Source organism: Rutidosis leptorrhynchoides, chromosome 9 (assembly GCF_046630445.1).
Source record: "Rutidosis leptorrhynchoides isolate AG116_Rl617_1_P2 chromosome 9, CSIRO_AGI_Rlap_v1, whole genome shotgun sequence".
Taxonomy (NCBI): domain Eukaryota; kingdom Viridiplantae; phylum Streptophyta; class Magnoliopsida; order Asterales; family Asteraceae; genus Rutidosis; species Rutidosis leptorrhynchoides.
The window spans coordinates 326,413,808-326,431,709 of record NC_092341.1 but is presented as its reverse complement, the minus strand read 5'-3'; the positions used below and the strand labels follow the sequence as shown (position 1 = coordinate 326,431,709).

At 33.1% G+C, this 17,902-nt stretch overlaps 1 protein-coding gene across 1 annotated transcript; it reads right to left on the bottom strand.

The window, feature by feature from the left end:
- Positions 1-1,460: 1,460 nt before the first annotated feature.
- Positions 1,461-16,960, bottom strand: LOC139865886 (myosin-9-like). The gene is made up of 37 exons (XM_071853988.1): positions 16,925-16,960; positions 16,687-16,830; positions 16,414-16,559; positions 15,938-16,094; positions 15,623-15,681; positions 15,376-15,535; positions 15,143-15,292; positions 14,914-15,050; positions 14,489-14,635; positions 13,744-13,845; positions 13,575-13,632; positions 13,383-13,484; positions 13,194-13,231; positions 12,958-13,084; positions 12,693-12,875; positions 11,919-12,050; positions 11,711-11,820; positions 11,274-11,334; positions 10,915-11,092; positions 9,094-9,299; positions 8,627-8,746; positions 8,284-8,382; positions 7,655-7,720; positions 6,596-6,751; positions 6,369-6,508; positions 5,605-5,725; positions 5,227-5,481; positions 4,789-4,929; positions 4,479-4,685; positions 3,870-4,013; positions 3,339-3,409; positions 3,123-3,222; positions 2,467-2,523; positions 2,297-2,353; positions 2,110-2,190; positions 1,880-1,968; positions 1,461-1,779 (listed from the first exon to the last, which is right to left on the bottom strand). Exons 2-37 carry the CDS (start codon positions 16,762-16,764, stop codon positions 1,653-1,655), a joined length of 4,362 nt encoding a protein of 1,453 aa, XP_071710089.1. The 5' UTR covers positions 16,765-16,830; positions 16,925-16,960; the 3' UTR covers positions 1,461-1,652.
- Positions 16,961-17,902: the final 942 nt, after the last annotated feature.

The following is a 17,902-nucleotide window of genomic DNA, read 5'->3' as shown; positions in this document are numbered from 1 at the left end:
GTCTACTGCCTTGTTGTTGCTGTCTACTGCCTTGTAGACACTAACAAGGCAGTAGACAGCAACAACAAGGCAGTAGACAGCAACAACAAGGCAGTAGACGGTCGACTACTTTGTAAATGTCTGTCTACTGCTTTGTTCTCGCTGTCTACTAACCCTGCCAGTAGACGGGAATTCTGTATACCACCTTTATCTCACCGTCGACTACTTTGTAAAAATAGTAGTAGACGACAGATAAAGGTGGTAGACGGAATCCCGTCTACCGAATGGTGTAAAAAGACAATTTTTTTTTAAAAAATGTATTTTGTTTGAAGCCTAAGAAAAAAGTGTATTTTGAACAATTTCCCTTGCAGGAGTAACCAATTTGGGCTTTGCGGGCCTTTTTACCTTATTGGGCTTTTTATTATATTTTAGGGTTATCAACCAATTTGCCATTTTTTAGCTTGATCACAAAATTTCTTCCAAATGATTCTATATACAATTTGCTAAAAATAAAAATTGCATAAATACTTATGCAGATCGCAAGCGATCTGCATATGGCTCGTACAAATTTGTAACTGAGTTTGAATATTGCAATGCGTGCGTAAACCTTACGCAAGACAATTGCGTGTTTGCGTGTTACCTTATTTGGATAACTATTTCACCTTTATAAATAGACTACCGGATTTCTCATTTTTTCACACCTAAAAATCTCATCTCTTTTCCTCAATTGTTAATTTAAAATGTCTTCGCGTTGTATTTCGGCTATCGAATCTAGAAGTTGTCAAACTTTCGTTCTAAACAGTTCCTTACATTGTCGAGAGTACCATAAGTATTTTTAGTTTGTCTTATAATGACAGTTTTTCAGTTTTTACTGGCCGCGATCGGGAGTTCTATATGCATTTTGAATATAGATGTTGTGGAAGTTCAAACAGCCCATTTTAGGTTTGATAAACAAGTTCATGTATGGGACATGGAAACATTAAACGATGCACTAGGCCTCCCAAACAATGTCAACAAAATTTACCCTGATACTTATACTTTTGGTCATTTTACTGTTTTTGAGATGCGGACAGAAACGACATTATACAAATTGTCATTAGTTATTCATTTGTAGACGCTTGTCAGGCCCTAATGGTTTTTTAATCATGAATGGTGTTGCATTTGGCACGGGCAACATCATTCTTATCACATGACACGATCTCTTTCGGATTAAATCTATTTAATCCGAATGATGCCTCATGCATGCAGTTAAGCATGCAAATCTTTTGACCGTTTGCATTGACTGGTAATTTAAACGTGTAAACTAGATTGAAATGTTGCAATTATCAACCGATAGACACAAGCCATTACGTGAATCATGAAAACAATGAACATCGTCACAGTGCAGTTAGCACACATCCACTAAATCAAATTTCCAGTTACATAAATATAATTATATGCAATAACATATACCTGTATCTAAGAAATAGTAACAACTTTTAACTATGTTTCAGATGACTACAATGATATATTTAACACTACAAAATTGGCAATTGTATCATCATGAAAATGTAAAACCTATATATGACATAGACTACAAACTTGGCTTTGTAAAACCTATATTTAACACTAAAAAATTGGCTTTGTACTAATTAATTAACTAAATACCGACTTTGTAATTAGTGTTGTCATCTTCAATAGTTTGGACGCGATGCTAAAAAACCAAAACCAGAAGTTTCACAGAGAAGGGGTGGAGGGTCAATATCTGATATACTGATCCGTTCCATTGATTTCGTTAGGTCGTCTGTGGAGAATGGTATGCTGCATGCACCAAATGAAATGATGATTTAGTTCATTGTAGCATAAAACAAAAGGCAGCAATATTATATTATAGTTATTCTATTAGAATAATAAATAAAACCTTGAATCATCATCTAGCAAGAAAGAGTTGTTGGAAATGGAATTAGTTGTTGAATCTTGGGTCATTAGAATCCTCATGTTGGAAATAACCTGTCAAAAGAATAAACCATGATGGTGACCATTTGATGTTCATGTAGGTTTAGCTTTACACATGATATCAGCAATCATTTTATTTTATTTTATTAAACTGTGTAGCGTTAAGATACAGTCAGCGTAGAAACCGAGACTTACTTCAGGAGGAAGGCTATGTGTGCCATTCCTGTCATCCCAATACATAGTACTGATTCTGTATAGCTGTTGGATACTAAGCATCTGCAAGTTATCAATAGTTAGTAACAGTCACTCAAGGATGTATGATTAAATCAAACTGTGTTATTCTACTAGCATTAACATCTAGGAGAAGTTTACACACACTTACAGGACATAGTTCACGACTTAGTTCAATCAGCTTAATCTTTGGCTTTTGATGAGTAACCTAATTAAGACAATGATAGCAAACTTTTGACGTAAATATAATATTATTCCTAAAGTAATAAAATATGACAAGAATTGTCCATATATAATTAGTTGATGAACACAAAACAATACCAGGAATGCAATAGCTTGTCTTATGTGCCTGAGCTCATCCCAAGCTGATCCTGCGTACTGCGATTCGGCTTCTCCAAAGTCAAGAAAAGAGTAATATACATAAAATATATATATATACACACACAGAGACATATAATGATATGATGAGCTTTGCTTCTATCGGATATGCTTCTTGTATTCAACTTTTTATCTTATTTACAATATTTACAATTGTGTTTATGTTGCTAACCTAATGTTATGGTGCTTGTCCTTTTAATTTGTGTGATTTGTGGTTCTTCGTTATTCATGTCCTACATGTTAACTGAAATCAAATCAAATTAGTTAAACAAATCGCCTAATTTTTTTAAGGGTACAATAGTAGGTTTAAGTAAAATAGTGTGTATGGATTAAAATTTAGTGTGTGAGCATCACCTCCCTAAAATTATTGCACGGGTCAAAACAGGTTGGGTCAAGTTGACCAAAAGCACTTTTTCCTAAAGTTTATAATTAATTATAGATCCCTTAATAGCTATTTGTATTAACCTTTATCCCTTTGACACTTTAATGATAAAAATATAACCGAAATCGAACCAATGATGAGTATGTGGGTTGAAATTGCAACCCCTAAAATACATAGAAAAACGTGCATCGTGTAGCAGCAATAATAAAACCATCACCTCGTCGGTAGCCTTGTAGCACCAACGTTCCAATATAGCCAACCCAGACCTGACATATTCTCCATTACTGTAAGAGCAGCATTCTCGTCTCAGTAGAAGGCTGTGATGATAAAAAAAAATTAGAATAAAAATAAAATAATAATAATTAAAAAAAAACAAGCATCCACTACTGAACGTTAACAGACATAGATAAATGCAGCTTTTAGGCATTAGAACCTGTTGAATAACTGGACATTGATGAACGCAAATATCTGCGTGAATGCTTGGCGAATCAAAAAAGGAGGCACCTACAAAGATATCGTATTTGATGATGTCAGAAAATTCCTGGCACTTGTATTATCATGTGATAGATAAATTAATGCATAAGCCTCACAAATGAAGGGATAATTTGGACCATTACTTTTTAACGTCCTTGACTCAGGTTGTGTTTACTATCTAACTACTAAAAGAAAGAAGAAAAACCCTTGAATGGCTAAGGTCAAAAGGATCAAACTAGTTAAAACCTCCTACAAATTTTGTTATCATATTTGACACAGTAGTTAACACTACCTTTGAAATTTTAGACAAAATGTGCTTCAAGGTGCCAATCAATCAATCAAATTTCTCATTATGATATATGCCAAAACCTATAAACTGTTATTACTTTTACAGTCAAAGATTCAACATGTAGCAAACATTACACGTAATGACTTGAAACTATTTATAATGGTTGCCCAAGCAGGGAAATTCTGGGAATATCAGACTTACATAATTAGCCTTCAATGTGTTTAAAAAGCATCCAAGTTTGGTCACAATCCCTTGCCATTGAACAAGCAAAATCTCATGAGAAGCAGCATTTGCAAGTGCACGAGCAGCCCCCTTTGGCATATTTGATCTAGAAATTCTCGGTGCCTGCGCACCATTTTTACATAAAATAAGAGGCAACAGATTTCACTGGAAACATAAACGAAAATTCCTAAATTTATGTAAGGGCCTAAGATTTTCTCTATTTGGGCTACCAGCACAGGTGACAGTTTCCGACTCTTTCGCTGCCATCCTAAGATATGATGCTAGTGAGGTTTGAACTTCAGACCTCTTTATTAGAGAATATATTATTATTATGATATCTAGATTAGATTTGTCAGATTAATTAGCAGTTTGATTTAGTTTCCAATTAGAATTAGGTTACTTGTTCATCAATGTTGACTAGTATATAAATATAGGACCATATGTAAGATCTTGAATAACAATAAACATAGTAACATTATTCATTGTTTAATCAGGTTTGAACTTAAAACCTCTTGTGAGGATATCAAGACCCCAACCACTAGGTTATCTTAATTTCTAAATTTATATTAGTAGTAATTGAGAACCTACCTGAATGCACAACCCAAGCAATGGAGATATCTCTCTCTTTAAGTTATCACGTATCAACCCGTATGTTTTTTCAACAAATGCTGTTAATTTCTGCTTGAAAAGCAAAGCGGGATATCTGGCTTCAAGTTGGCGAAGGGTTTTGCCTCCACTAGTTGAATCACCATCTATTGAAGAAACACTCACACCATGAGGACTTCCACGAAAGCTCTGTAAATAAAAGACAACCATTTATATTTATAAAAGTTATTATAAAAATTATTATGAGGATCTTCAATAACTCCCACATGTGCCAAAAGTACAATTTTGTTACCTGAGTCCTCTTCCCGGATCGTGTTCGACGGTGATACTGATCTCCAGATAGACCACTAGCTTTCAGTGTATGTTGTAACAGAAAAAGCAGAGTTGATGTATTGCATAACCAATAGGCTAAAGCGTCACTGTTATCTTGTGTCTTCATTATAAAGGGTAGCTTAAATTAGAACATAACATGGGTTGATCAGGTCAAAATGAGTTTCACTTGAAACTCGTTTATAGAACAGGTCAAACACCGAGTCAGGTTGACCTAGCAACATATTTTTTTTCAATGTTTGTATAGTAGATACTAACGATTAATGTGTTGATTATGATTACAAAACAATAAAAAAAAATATTTTGAAAAAAAACATAGATCTTTAATTGACCCATTAGAGAGAGAACACAACCGAAATGGACCCAGAATCTATCTACTAAACCATGATAAAATACGAACCTCAATAGCTCGGTCTATAGCTTGGGTTATGCGATCAAAAATGGTGGTTTTTTCGGCTTCAAATGATCGCCATTTCCTTAAACATTTGTATATGATGCAGGCAGCAACTGGTCTTCCTTTAGAAAATCCAACGCGTTGTGTAATACACCGAGTGAGCAATTCTTGGTATTCCTGTTTCTCATCAAGCGGCCTCTTAAGTCTATCCTCTGAGTCTGAAGCATCTCTTGAGTGTGTTGAAGAAGAACTATGGAAGTCCTATTTACATATAATTACAGTCATGTATAAAATAATTATTATTATTATTATTATATGAATTGACAAGAAGTTATTTTTTTTAATGTATGTATATTTACTACTTCCATTAAACTATATTAGTACCTTAACCGAGTTAGTTGACATTGAGCGTCCTTCTTGGAGCTTAATACTTTGCGACAATGATAAACCTGGCTGACGAACAACTTGCTTTTGTGACTCGATGTTAGCGACCTTGTCCTCTAGCCTAATTTTGCATATATATATATATATATATATATATATATATATATATATATATATATATATATATATATATATATAAACTTGTCAACAGTTGAAAAAAGTAACACATAGCAAGCACCAAAGAGAACAAGGAGACCATTATAGGCTGAATTTGCTATTGTTACAGCAACCAATCATAAGAGGCACATGTACGCATTTTAGCAACTGAAAACTGCCTATACCAAGTGCGGCTTCTAATAGTTGTAACATAGTATGCAACAAATATATTAGAAACTGAGTTGCTCACTTTAAGGGAACAAAGGGTCATAGATACATAGTTAGCATAGTACAATCCTCATTGTTGTTGCCTTAAATAAAAAAAAAAAAAACTTAAATTTCCTCCATTTTTTAACTGGGAACTTAGATTAGATGATTAATAATTATTCGACTATATTGAGAACAAACTATTATATCTTATACCAGAACGAGAACTACGCTTAAACTTATAAGATTCTTGTTGCTATAACAATGCATTAACTCTGCAGCCTCCTACAACTAGGCTTATTTTGAAGCAAACTTAAAGAGCAGTGACCTGATATTCTAGATTTGATTCCATAAGAAGGTTGCATGTTTGTAGCCCCAAATTTAACAAAAAGAAATAATACCTATCCAAAGATTCCTGAAGTTGAAACATTCTTTTTTCAGTTTCTTCCAGCTTCATCCCCTTATTTTCACTTGATTCTAGTGCTTCAATGAACTTCCTTTCAGATTCATCTGCTCGTTGTCTTTCCCATTCTGATAAAGCCTGCACCACAATAATGAATACATAAGAACACTGCAGATATATAAAGTGGAAATAATAAACATAACCACCTATAATCACAAACGGTACCTTCAAGTTTTTCACTTCTGTAGTTAAACTAGTAATCTTTTCTGTATCCTCTACACGAACTGGAATTTCTTTAACAATCGATGATGCTTCTTCAATTGCCTTTCGAGCAGACTCACGTTCCTTGACCAGCAATGCATTTGTTTCGTCTAACTTACTCTGCAATTTCTGAATTTCATTATCTTTAGCTGCTTTTGCTTCTTCGATTACTTTCTGCATTGCATTTGTTTCGTCCAACTTACTCTGCAATTGTTGAATTTCCAAATCTTTTGCTTCTTTTGCTTCTTCAACTGATTTTTTTATATTTTCACGTTCCTTATGAAGCAACACATTTGTTTCATCCAACTTACTCTGCAATTGTTGAATTTCCAAATCTTTTGCTTCTTTTGTTTCTTCAACTGATTTTTGAGTATTTTCACGTTCCTTAAGAAGCATCACATTTGTTTCATCCAATTTACTCTGCAATTTCTGAATTTCCAAATCTTTTGCTTCTTTTGTGTCTTGAACTAATTTTTGAGTATTTTCACGTTCCTTGAGAAGCAACACATTTGTTTCATCAACTTTATTCTGCAATTTCTGAATTTCCTGATTGTTTAGCTCTTTAATTTCTTCAATTGATTTCTTTGCAGACTCACGCTCCTTATTTGTTTCATCTAATTGATTCTGCAATTTGATAATTTCCTTATTTTTTGCCTCTTTTGCTTCTTCAATTGCTTTATTTGCAGAATCGCGTTCATTGATAAGCCACTCATTTGTTTCATTAACTTTAGTCTGCAATTCTTGAATTTCCAAATCTTTAGCTTTTTTTACTTCGTCAATTTCCTTCACTGCGGATTCACGTTCCTTGACAAGCAAGGAATTTAATTCATCAACTTTACTCAGCAATTTCTGAATCTCGTAATCTTTCAATTCTTTCAATTCTTTCAATTCTTTTTCTGCAGATTCACGTTCTTCTGCAAGTAATTCATTTGTCTCGTCAATATTACTCTGCAATTCCATTATTTTGTTATCTTTTGCTTCAATTTCTTTCTGAAATGACTCCCGTTCCTTCACAACTATTGCATTTGCTTCTTTAACGTCACTCTGCATTTTCTGAATTTCCCGATCTTTTGCTTCTTCCAACTCAGTCTGCATTGTTGGATTTTTCAGATTCAACACACAAAATTTCTATGATTCCAAGTATTGAAGGCGGCATTTTTATCAGCCTTTTTGAGAGGTAAGGAAAACCATAAACTGTGTATTTTTTATGCATACATCCTCAATAGTTTATTAAAAAAAAAATATATTATGATTATACAGTACTATAATCAAATCTAAAATACTATTTAATTATCAAGATAACAGACAATTAATAGTAACAGGCACACCATCCATTCAGGACTTGTGCCTGTGTGGCAGTAGATCTAGGATTCTCATTTAGGGGACACGAGAAAGGCTTAAGTAAGAGCTGCTCACAAAATAACTAAGCACAGATTTATGATAAATTATAATTATGAATATACAAAGAAAAGAAAAAGAATAACAGAAAATAAATAAATAAAGTTACCATGTTTTATTATAGTTTCAATATAACGTAAGAGAGAATTTTCAATTTTCATGTTTACATACCCCCCATATTATCTTTAAGCATTTTGCAGCCATATACCAAAAGTTGGAAGTATCTGGTAATAGTCAAATTATAATACCATTACCTTCAAGCGTTTTTCTGACTCTAAATGCAATGTGAGATCTTCAACCTGTTTTTCAAGACTGTCCTTAGCTTGTTGGAGAACACTTGCTTCTCTTGCAGCCTATATATGTTATAATAATTAATATACAATAATAATAGCTTAATAATTAATAATTTAATATTAATAATTAATAATAAATATAAAAACAAAGTTAATAATATGACTGATAGAGTATATCCTTCGAAGCAAGGGACTAGAAGGGAAAAAACGATTATCACACCACATATTTGTATATGAAAAAAAGGGGAAAACCCCATTAATAACACTTTGTAAATCAAGCAAAAATTAAATGATTTAAACATACAATTTTTAATTTTCGAAGCTCTTTTCTAGCAATTCTCCGCTTCCATCTACATTGAGTAACAACTGCTGCCCTTATCAGTTTCTTATAGTATAAATAATCTCTATGACCACGCCAATGAGCCTACAATGATAAACTTATATAAGAATCAAGAGTAACATCTTAGAATAACGGGCAGTATGCAAAGGTGGCAACTTCAACCCATTTAATTATGAATCGGTCATTCATAACAGTTAAAATAGCTTATGAGGAAATGGAGAGTATTACTAAATCACTAAACTTTGCTAGACCACCGTCCAAGTCAATTTTTTTGAATATTAGTTTATTATTATAGTGAAACATGAAAATTTTGTAATCATACATGAGATACTGATTATTGATTGAAGAAGTAATTTTAAGACAAAAATGTAGTTAGCTAGCCCGGTCATACCCACCCATTTTGTCACCTTTAGCAGTAGTGAGGTTCTGACCTGTAAGAGAATGGCTGCCTTTATTTGTTGTCTACTTCTCAACTTTTTACGAGCAACTATTGAACGCAGACGTGCTTGGAAGAGTATTACTGACAGCTTGAGTTTCTTATAGATCTTCCTCGCATTGTGTCGCCTAAAACTAGTCTGTATTCTAAGTGAAGCAGCACTCTTTTTCATGTGTTGGTATGATTTACGAGCAAGCTTTCCTAATGGACATGACACCACAAAGAGAGTTAAATAGGGTGAAATATGATAATACAACATTTTAAAGCAAACTTATCCATTACTAGTACTGTGAGATGCAATAATAAACTTATAATAAAGGACACAACGTTTCTGGAATGAGAATATGTGTTTAGAAAGTGTATCAAGTATCATAACCGAAAAATTAATTCAAATACTTTATTGCATAGATAACTAATATGTCAACTATGATTACAACTATTTCAAAACAAATCGATCTTTTTGGTAAAATGATATATGAAGGTTGATTCTTAAAAAATCACTTAGATACTTTTGATCCATTTGACCGATTTTCTTTATTGCTACTACTACCTACTCCCTCTGTCCTCCGTCTAACTCATCATAAGTGTCCGTTCTCAAAATGAACAAATAAAATATCATCACTACCCACTAAAGTCATTTTTAATCTGTTGATATACAAAGTGGGATAACCCAAAATAAAAATGTGGACATTTATTATGAGACGAAACGTTTGACCCATTAATGATCAACGAAAACCGACCCATTTAGAAGTAAATGGATCAACCAAATTTGCCACTTCTAGAATGTGTAAGAAACCAAACATTATATGTGAGTTTATTATTATGGGCCGGGGGCCTTTTTTTATTTCCCTTGGACGAGCCAGATCCAGTAATGCAATCCTTTACAAGTTACTTCCCTCGCTCGCTTCCATCGTTCACAATGGTTAGGGTAAAACATCAAAAGAAGGAGAAGAAGAAGAAAAAGCAAAAATTAGGTCAGTTTTCTATTACTATTTCTATCATCACGTATGTATTTTTTTATGTACATATAAGAATGAATTGCAAGGATTATGATGCTACAACATTTAGCCTAAGAGTTTGAACAGGGATATGCAACTATTAGTTATTATTAATTATGATACCCTTAATGATGCTTGAATAATGTTGTTAATTGGTATTTCATGAATGGACCTAAATGAAACCATAATTATGATACCCTTAATGATGCTTTAATAATGTTGTTAATTGGTATTTCATGAATGGACCTAAATGAAACCAATAGTTGCATATCCCTGTTCAAACTCTTAGGCTAAATGTTGTAGCATCATAATCCTTGCAATCCATTCTTATATGTACATAAAAAAATACATATGTAATGATAGAAATAGTAATGATAGAAAACTGACCTTATTTTTGCTTTTTCTTCTTCTTCTCCTTCTTTTGATGTTTACCCTAACTATTGTGAAGGATGGAAGTGAGCGAGGGAAGTAACTTGTAAGGGAATGCATTAGTGGATCTGGCTCGTCCAAGTGAAATACAGAAATGCACCCAGCCATAATAATAAAAGGGTCACATAATGTTTGCTTTTATACACATTCTAGAAGTTGCAAATTTGTTTGATCCATCTACTTCTAAAGCGGGCACTAAATTTGGGACGACCCAACCAAGATAGAAATGTGGACATTTATTATTTTGGGACGAAGGTAGTATTATTTTTCCCATTTGACCCATTCACTATCAATGAACCCCCAAACCCACCCATTTAGAAGTTGCAATCTCTAGAATGTGTAAGAAAGCAAACAATATATGTGACTAAGTCTTGTAGAAAGAGAACAACCTCTACAAAAAGACTGGCAGACAATAGCAGAATTCCTTAAATCAAAAAAACGCTTCCTAGCAAAATGAGTTGTTATCTTTCCTTGAATAATCTTTGCTGCACTGCTAAGCTTTTGTGCTTTTAGTGCATCTAACTCAGCCATCTGACCAGCTCTAAGAAAAACTTTCGTTTTTCCTATCTGTCAATTAATTATTCAAACTCTATATTAACTGAATTTTAATTGTTGGTTATTATATATATGTTAACCCATTGAAAATTCTTGCATATAGAACAAATGAATTATCATATATTCATATTATAAAAAAAATTAATATATATATATATATATATATATATATATATATATATATATTTCGTACCTGAGACCCTTGAATCCCCACTTTGTCCAGGATCTTTTTGCATGCAACTTTCGCATTAAGACTGTAGATAGATGCATAAAACAGTTCAGTTTAAAAAAAAAAAAAAAAAAAAAAAAAAAAAAAACTGTTATTGTACAAAAGGTAACAAACTAAGGCTTGATATGTAGTTCGTGTAGCACACTGTGTGTCACCCATAGAAGGGTTCAAGTTTTCAAATGTTCTCATTTAGAGTAATCTTATTAGTTAACAGGTTTTAGGTAACGTTAGCGGTCATGGCCGGGTAAGAAGGTCATATTACTCTATAAAATAAAAATAAAAAATCTTTAAAAGATTGATCCTTTTGTGACAAAGTGTCGTGCCAGAAACAGAAATTTCACTCCTTTTTAGTTAAGCAGTAAACCTTTTCTAGCAGAGAGTATCACAGTGCAATTACTTACTTTCCACTCTTAACCTCTGGAGCAAGAATGCTAAATCGGTTAACAAAATCAGAAAAAATCTTGCGAGTAGGATAGCCAGCACAACTGATGCGAATTGCTTCTAGAACTCCCTTAGCATAAAGTAAAGAGAGTTCAATAATAAACTTTTAAATTAAAAGGCAAAAAAAAAAAAAAAAAAAATTCTCTTTCAAATAGGCACAGTGCTTACCCCACAACGTAATTGTTGCATTATATTGACATTCTCAAAGATGGCAGGTTTAAGAAGATTATTTGGCTTCACACATCGAATATAGTGGGGTTCTGTCATATTCAAAGTCTCCATCAACTGCTGTAGTTGCAGCTGCATGCGTCAAGAATAAGATCCCCATTAAGGATATAATAACAATCTATTAAACCCATTTGACCCGTTTCATTAACACTAGTCTTTTTCTTAACTTTACCAATTGACCCATTTCATTAATTGCAAATTTTCCTGTCCTTACCCATTTGACACATTATTATGAATAAAATATAAGGCAAATCATCATGTTAAAAAAAAAAAATGGGATGAAATTGCCACCTCTAGTTATGTATAGACGTTGCAAATTGGGTGAGGTGAGAAGCAGTAACAAGCCTTGCTGGATTGACCCACACCAATTTTTGTTATATTTTAGCAGCAGTCTCTTAACTATTGGGTAGATGCACGACTGTCTACATCTTACCTCCCCAATACCCACACTCTGCCTTTTGGGTAATGTTGCTGTTGGGTATCATTGTTGTTGCATATGAATATATGATCACAACAATAACTAAGTCGTTGGATAAACTGATTCAATAGGTATTAAGAATACATTGTCGTCCACCTTTGAACTTGACAAGTCTCACCCTATTTGAGTGGGTTTCTTATTTGATAGATGACCCATTTCAACCATTAATAAATAACCCGTACAGATGTGTTCATGATTATTATGACACTAACAAATAGTTGTAAGAAAGAAAATACCTTGAAGCGAGAACCAATTGATGAGAACTTGGATGATTTGTTAGAAGACTTAGTTGCCTCCTCGGGCAAAGGTGGGAAAAGACTTGATATAAAAAAGCACTTGGAAGCGGTTAACATATCTTGATGTTCTGGAACAACATAATCTTTGTTTTTGTCAAGAAATTGCTCTGATTGATATTGGACCTGAATGAAAATATAGACACATATAAGTGTAGAGTGTAGACAGACATGAGAGGCTTCGTATGTAGAAAAAAATTAAAAATACCTCTCCTGCATAATGAGCAATGGTGAAACCAGAGCGAGACAGTTTTGGCTTGAAAAATCGTTGGTGAGACTTGAATGTCTGATAAAGCTTGTGTGAAAATGTTTCATGAGTTGACTTGGGAAACATACTGGAAGCAGAAGAAGTACGTCATGAGCTAAAATATAATTGGTCAATACTGACAAATGAATATAAATATAAAGTAGAAGTACAAATGTAGGTTGCAAAACAGAAAATACCAGGCTTCATCAAGTAGAGCAATTATCCCACCTGGTTTCTGCAATCATGATTTAATAAATTAATCCAAAGTTGAAAGCATGATGTTGAAATTTACTTTTACTTTTTACCATTTATAAAAGCATATGAATGTAAAAAAGTGCACACCACAATATACTAGATAGTTTGAAGTTAAAATTCTTATAAAAGACCTTTTCAATAAGGTCTAAGACATCCTTATTGTCTATAAACTCTATGTAGCTCCAATCAATTTCTTCTTTGCTATACTCCTCTTGTTCCGTCTTGAAAACATGCTGTATGAATTAGAAAGCAATGGGAAAACTTGATCATGTGTACAACAATAATAATATCAATGAATATGTTATAAACACTAAAAGTCATACCTGGTTAAAATGTTGTTGCAGCTTCTCATTAGTGTAATTAATACAAAATTGTTCAAAACTGCACAAATGCATACATAATTACAAAAGAATCACCACAATCAAAGTCACCTTATAAACAATTATAGTAATTATAGTAATAGTGATGATTAATTCAGCATGAAAGCTATACCTGTTAGATTCAAAGCTTTCAAAACCATAGATGTCAAGGACCCCAATCAGGTATTTTGAATTGGCATCTTGCCCGATAGACACGTTAATTTTTTCAACTAACCTGCAGATAAGAATAATCATGCATCATTAGGTTTCCTACTGTATTTGTCTCGAGTCATTAACTACCCTCAAGTATTTAGAATCAGTAGTTGCATAAAAGACAAAAATTACACAAAAAGCTAACTTTAACATTCTTAAATGTGTATAAGCTAATGAGTGGTGTCGATAAACATAATATCACCAAAACCTAGTTGTTTGTTGTTTAATATCTCCATCTCCATAAACAATATTTTATCAATTCATTTTAAGCTCATAAGCTCTTTTGCCCTCCATTCCAGCCTAAAAATGGTTTACCATTTGTGCAATTAAATGGAAAAAGTTTTCCCAATTCAGGTTACACTGCACAATTCTTAACGCTAAATACAAGATGATACTTATTAAGGTTTCTATTAAAAAATATACATACATGATGGTTAAGAATGTTTTAGAAGTGTCCATTTTAGCCCATTCACTTATAGATCATGGGTTTATCTATGACGGAACAACAGGATAAAAAAAACTAACAAGAAAACATCTCAAACATATACTTGAAGTCAACACGCGAGTTTTTAGAGACTTACAGCCTCCTCATAAAGGCTTTATTCAGAAAATTCAGATTATTGTTGTTAAAAAGATTTTTATCTATAACATAACATCAACATTACCAGTCAAATAAGCGTGAATATAAGGTCTTAGCCAGACCATCCCTGCTAACAGATGCACCCTCAGGATCAAGACTTCTCTTGATAACTTCTTCAGGGGTAACCATCACACGCTTCAGTAGTGCATCTTCCAATGCCTTACGATCACAGCTAAGAATCATAAACAGCAATTCAGTACAGGTGGCAAACAGAATCCAATTAAATACATATGATTAAATTTTATCAAGTTAGAATCTGTGTCCATTATTACACATCACAATATAATTTCCTAGAATTATTTTTCACAAAAAGTGTAGAATTAAAATCCAGCTAACTAGAAATTGGATTATTAAATGTACAATCCTAATACTATATTTTATTTGTGAAAATTATTATTTTTGTGTGCATAAAGATAAAAGAAACAAATAATATCTTTACTTTAAACATACAATAATAAATCTGCTGTCGTCTGTAAATGGAATTTAGATCTATCATCTTTGAGGACTGAAGAATCAACCTCTTTCCCTTTCGAAAATTCAATATTACCAAGATGAAGAATTGCAGCCAGAACTCTGAAAATTGCATCCTGGAATAGGTGAGCTTGTTATTGCAGTTCTGTTACGCATTTTTTGACATTAATAAGAAAGTTAGCATGAAGATACTACTATAACCTACAACCTGTTCCTTTTCATTCATTCCAACAATATCCATGGCTCTCCTTGTGGCAAGATAATCATGGGAATCGTTTACATCATCAAGCTCGTAACACTTTGACTGGTTAAGATAGCGAAATGATGTTGGATCTCCCAATTTATATTTATTAATTTCCTGAATATGTTAGATTATTATTGTTAAGCATTTCACAAATAAATAGCCAGAATATTGAATTTTTTATTAAGGCGTAATACAACCTCTGGAGGTGCTGCACAGAGGAGATAGAAACAGTGATAGTTACGTTCAGGATCTGAAATTTGGCAAACACGAGATCTCTCAAGAAGGTACGTTCGGATGGCTGCTCCTGATATTCGTGCATGTTTATCAAACTGAATCTCAACAAATTTACCAAAACGGCTGCAATAACAAAGTAACAACAGATGTGTGAAAAATGCAATTAACAGATTCCAACTAACTCAAGAGATAACATTAACAGGGTTGCACCTGGAGTTATCATTTCTAACAGTTTTTGCATTCCCAAACGCTTCCAGAACTGGATTTGACTGCATTCATAACATCTCATCAGATCTGGATCCGTCATAAAGCAAAGAGCATATATATAGTATATTTCAACATCCATTTTACAAGATGATTTTTCAGAGTCCATACAAGTTAGATGTAACTTTTGCAAATTACTTAACTGAGACAGAACAAATGATCTGGTGATATCACAAAACTAACCTCTAAGAATTTTATTTCCTAAAATAAACTATTTCCAACGACCCATTTAAAAGAAATCAAGTTATTTTGACATCTTACTTCAAGAATTTGCTGTTCAACCGTCCCTCCTTCGGTATGTTTACGACCTCCCAAAAAGGCTAGATATTGCATTAGCATTTTAGTAGTCTCGGTTTTACCAGCACCACTTTCACCACTAACTAAGATTGAGTTGCTCTTTCCTTCATTAACCATCGCCCTATTACACAACAGATAACAACATTTCCATAATCCTCTGCATAAGAAGTATATGAGTGCGTAACATAAAGGGACATCAGATTTAAATTTGTGACTAAACCTATATCACTAAAAAAATAGAAAATAAAAATCTTAATATAATGGTCTAGAACATTGAAAGCATGTTAATTCACTTTGGGTGACTTTCAACCAATTTTACTCATGTCGCTATTAAGATGTTTTACCCACTTGACCTTTTTTTTACCAATAAAACCCATAGATTGGTTAGTTTTATCACCTCTAATATGTAAAATACAAGAAAGAGCGGGAGATAACCTAACCTAAAAGCAGTATCTGCAATTGCAAAAACATGAGGATCGAGTTCCCCTATTGAGGCTCCTTTGTACCGTTCCATCATCTTAACATCATACAAGTGTGGCAATCTTTTAAAAGGGTTAACAGCAATTAGGATATTGCCGGTATATGTCTGCCATATGTCAGAATACGATAATATTATGACAGAGCCGCCCGTAGCTGCAGTAGTTAATGGTTTCCTTTCACCAGATTGAGCAAAAATATAAAAGATTCGTAAATGAAAGTGGATATCTTCTTACATATATTTCATTGAGCTGGTATCTTGTAGCTAAATTTTGCAACACTCCAGGCTCGTGCAAATAAGAAAGTTTGGTCATGTCATCAACTCCTCCAAAAGGAGCTTCCACATCTTTAGAATATATTTTTGATAAATTCTCAATAACCTTCAAATATGAAACAGAAAAAATGCAAAGTTTAGCAATAAAGAAAAACAATTTTTCTTATTTCCATCCTTTTTTTGAGTTCGAATCATCTTACTTTCTTTCCATCAGAAGTTTGGATCTCAGCTTCCACTCCGTTTATTTTTATAACTTCTCCATCTATCCAAGCGACTGACGGGTCTTCAACCCATACTTGGGAACCTACGATAATATTTGTCGTAGCACCCTGCAAATTAATGCAAAAGATTTACAATTTACCAAAAATTTATTCAACACAAAAAATGTTTGTCTCTCATTCAATAAAAAGTGGAATTTAATTATGTGTATATATGTTCAAATCTTGCCATGCAAGTAATATAATCATTGTTCACAACAATGTTGTATTTCTTTTGCACTCATTAATGCTTATTAATTTGGTAGGACGATCATCACGCGTATATCACTACCTTAATCGTATGATTTTCTTACATATCCACATAAGAATTCAGTAAGATAAAACTAGAATCCTTTCTATTGGGGATATAAGTACTTAGACCACACCATTTTTTCTTGGCATCATTTTGATTCTTGTACTGTCCTACAGTGAAACAGTTGATTTAAATAACCTGTGTGTTCAGGACGGCTTTAAAGTTGCTGGTAAGAAAGGAAGGGTATTTCAGAAGTTGAATTTTGATAATAATAAAAGTCAAAGGCAGTCAACCGAAGCAAAAGGTATCAAGCAAAATGCAGTTAAGAATAATTATGGTATTAAAGACAATATTGATGTGGAGGAAACAGATTGGAATGTGGAGTCCCAGAAAAGTCAAAATCATAATGTTTTGAGGAAAGGAGATAAAGGGAAGGGCATTGATGGTGAAGGTAATAATAAGACATATTCCAAAGACAGAATTGAAACAAACAATCCTTTTTATGTATTAGTAGATGATGAGGGTAATACTGATGAGATTATAATTGAAGAATCTATAAATGATAAATTTGATGACTGGTGGAACTTACGGAATTCAGAAAAAAAGAAACTAAAAAGTTATTTGGATAAACATAATCCTCCAGGAAAAGAAGTAATCGATAAATGGTA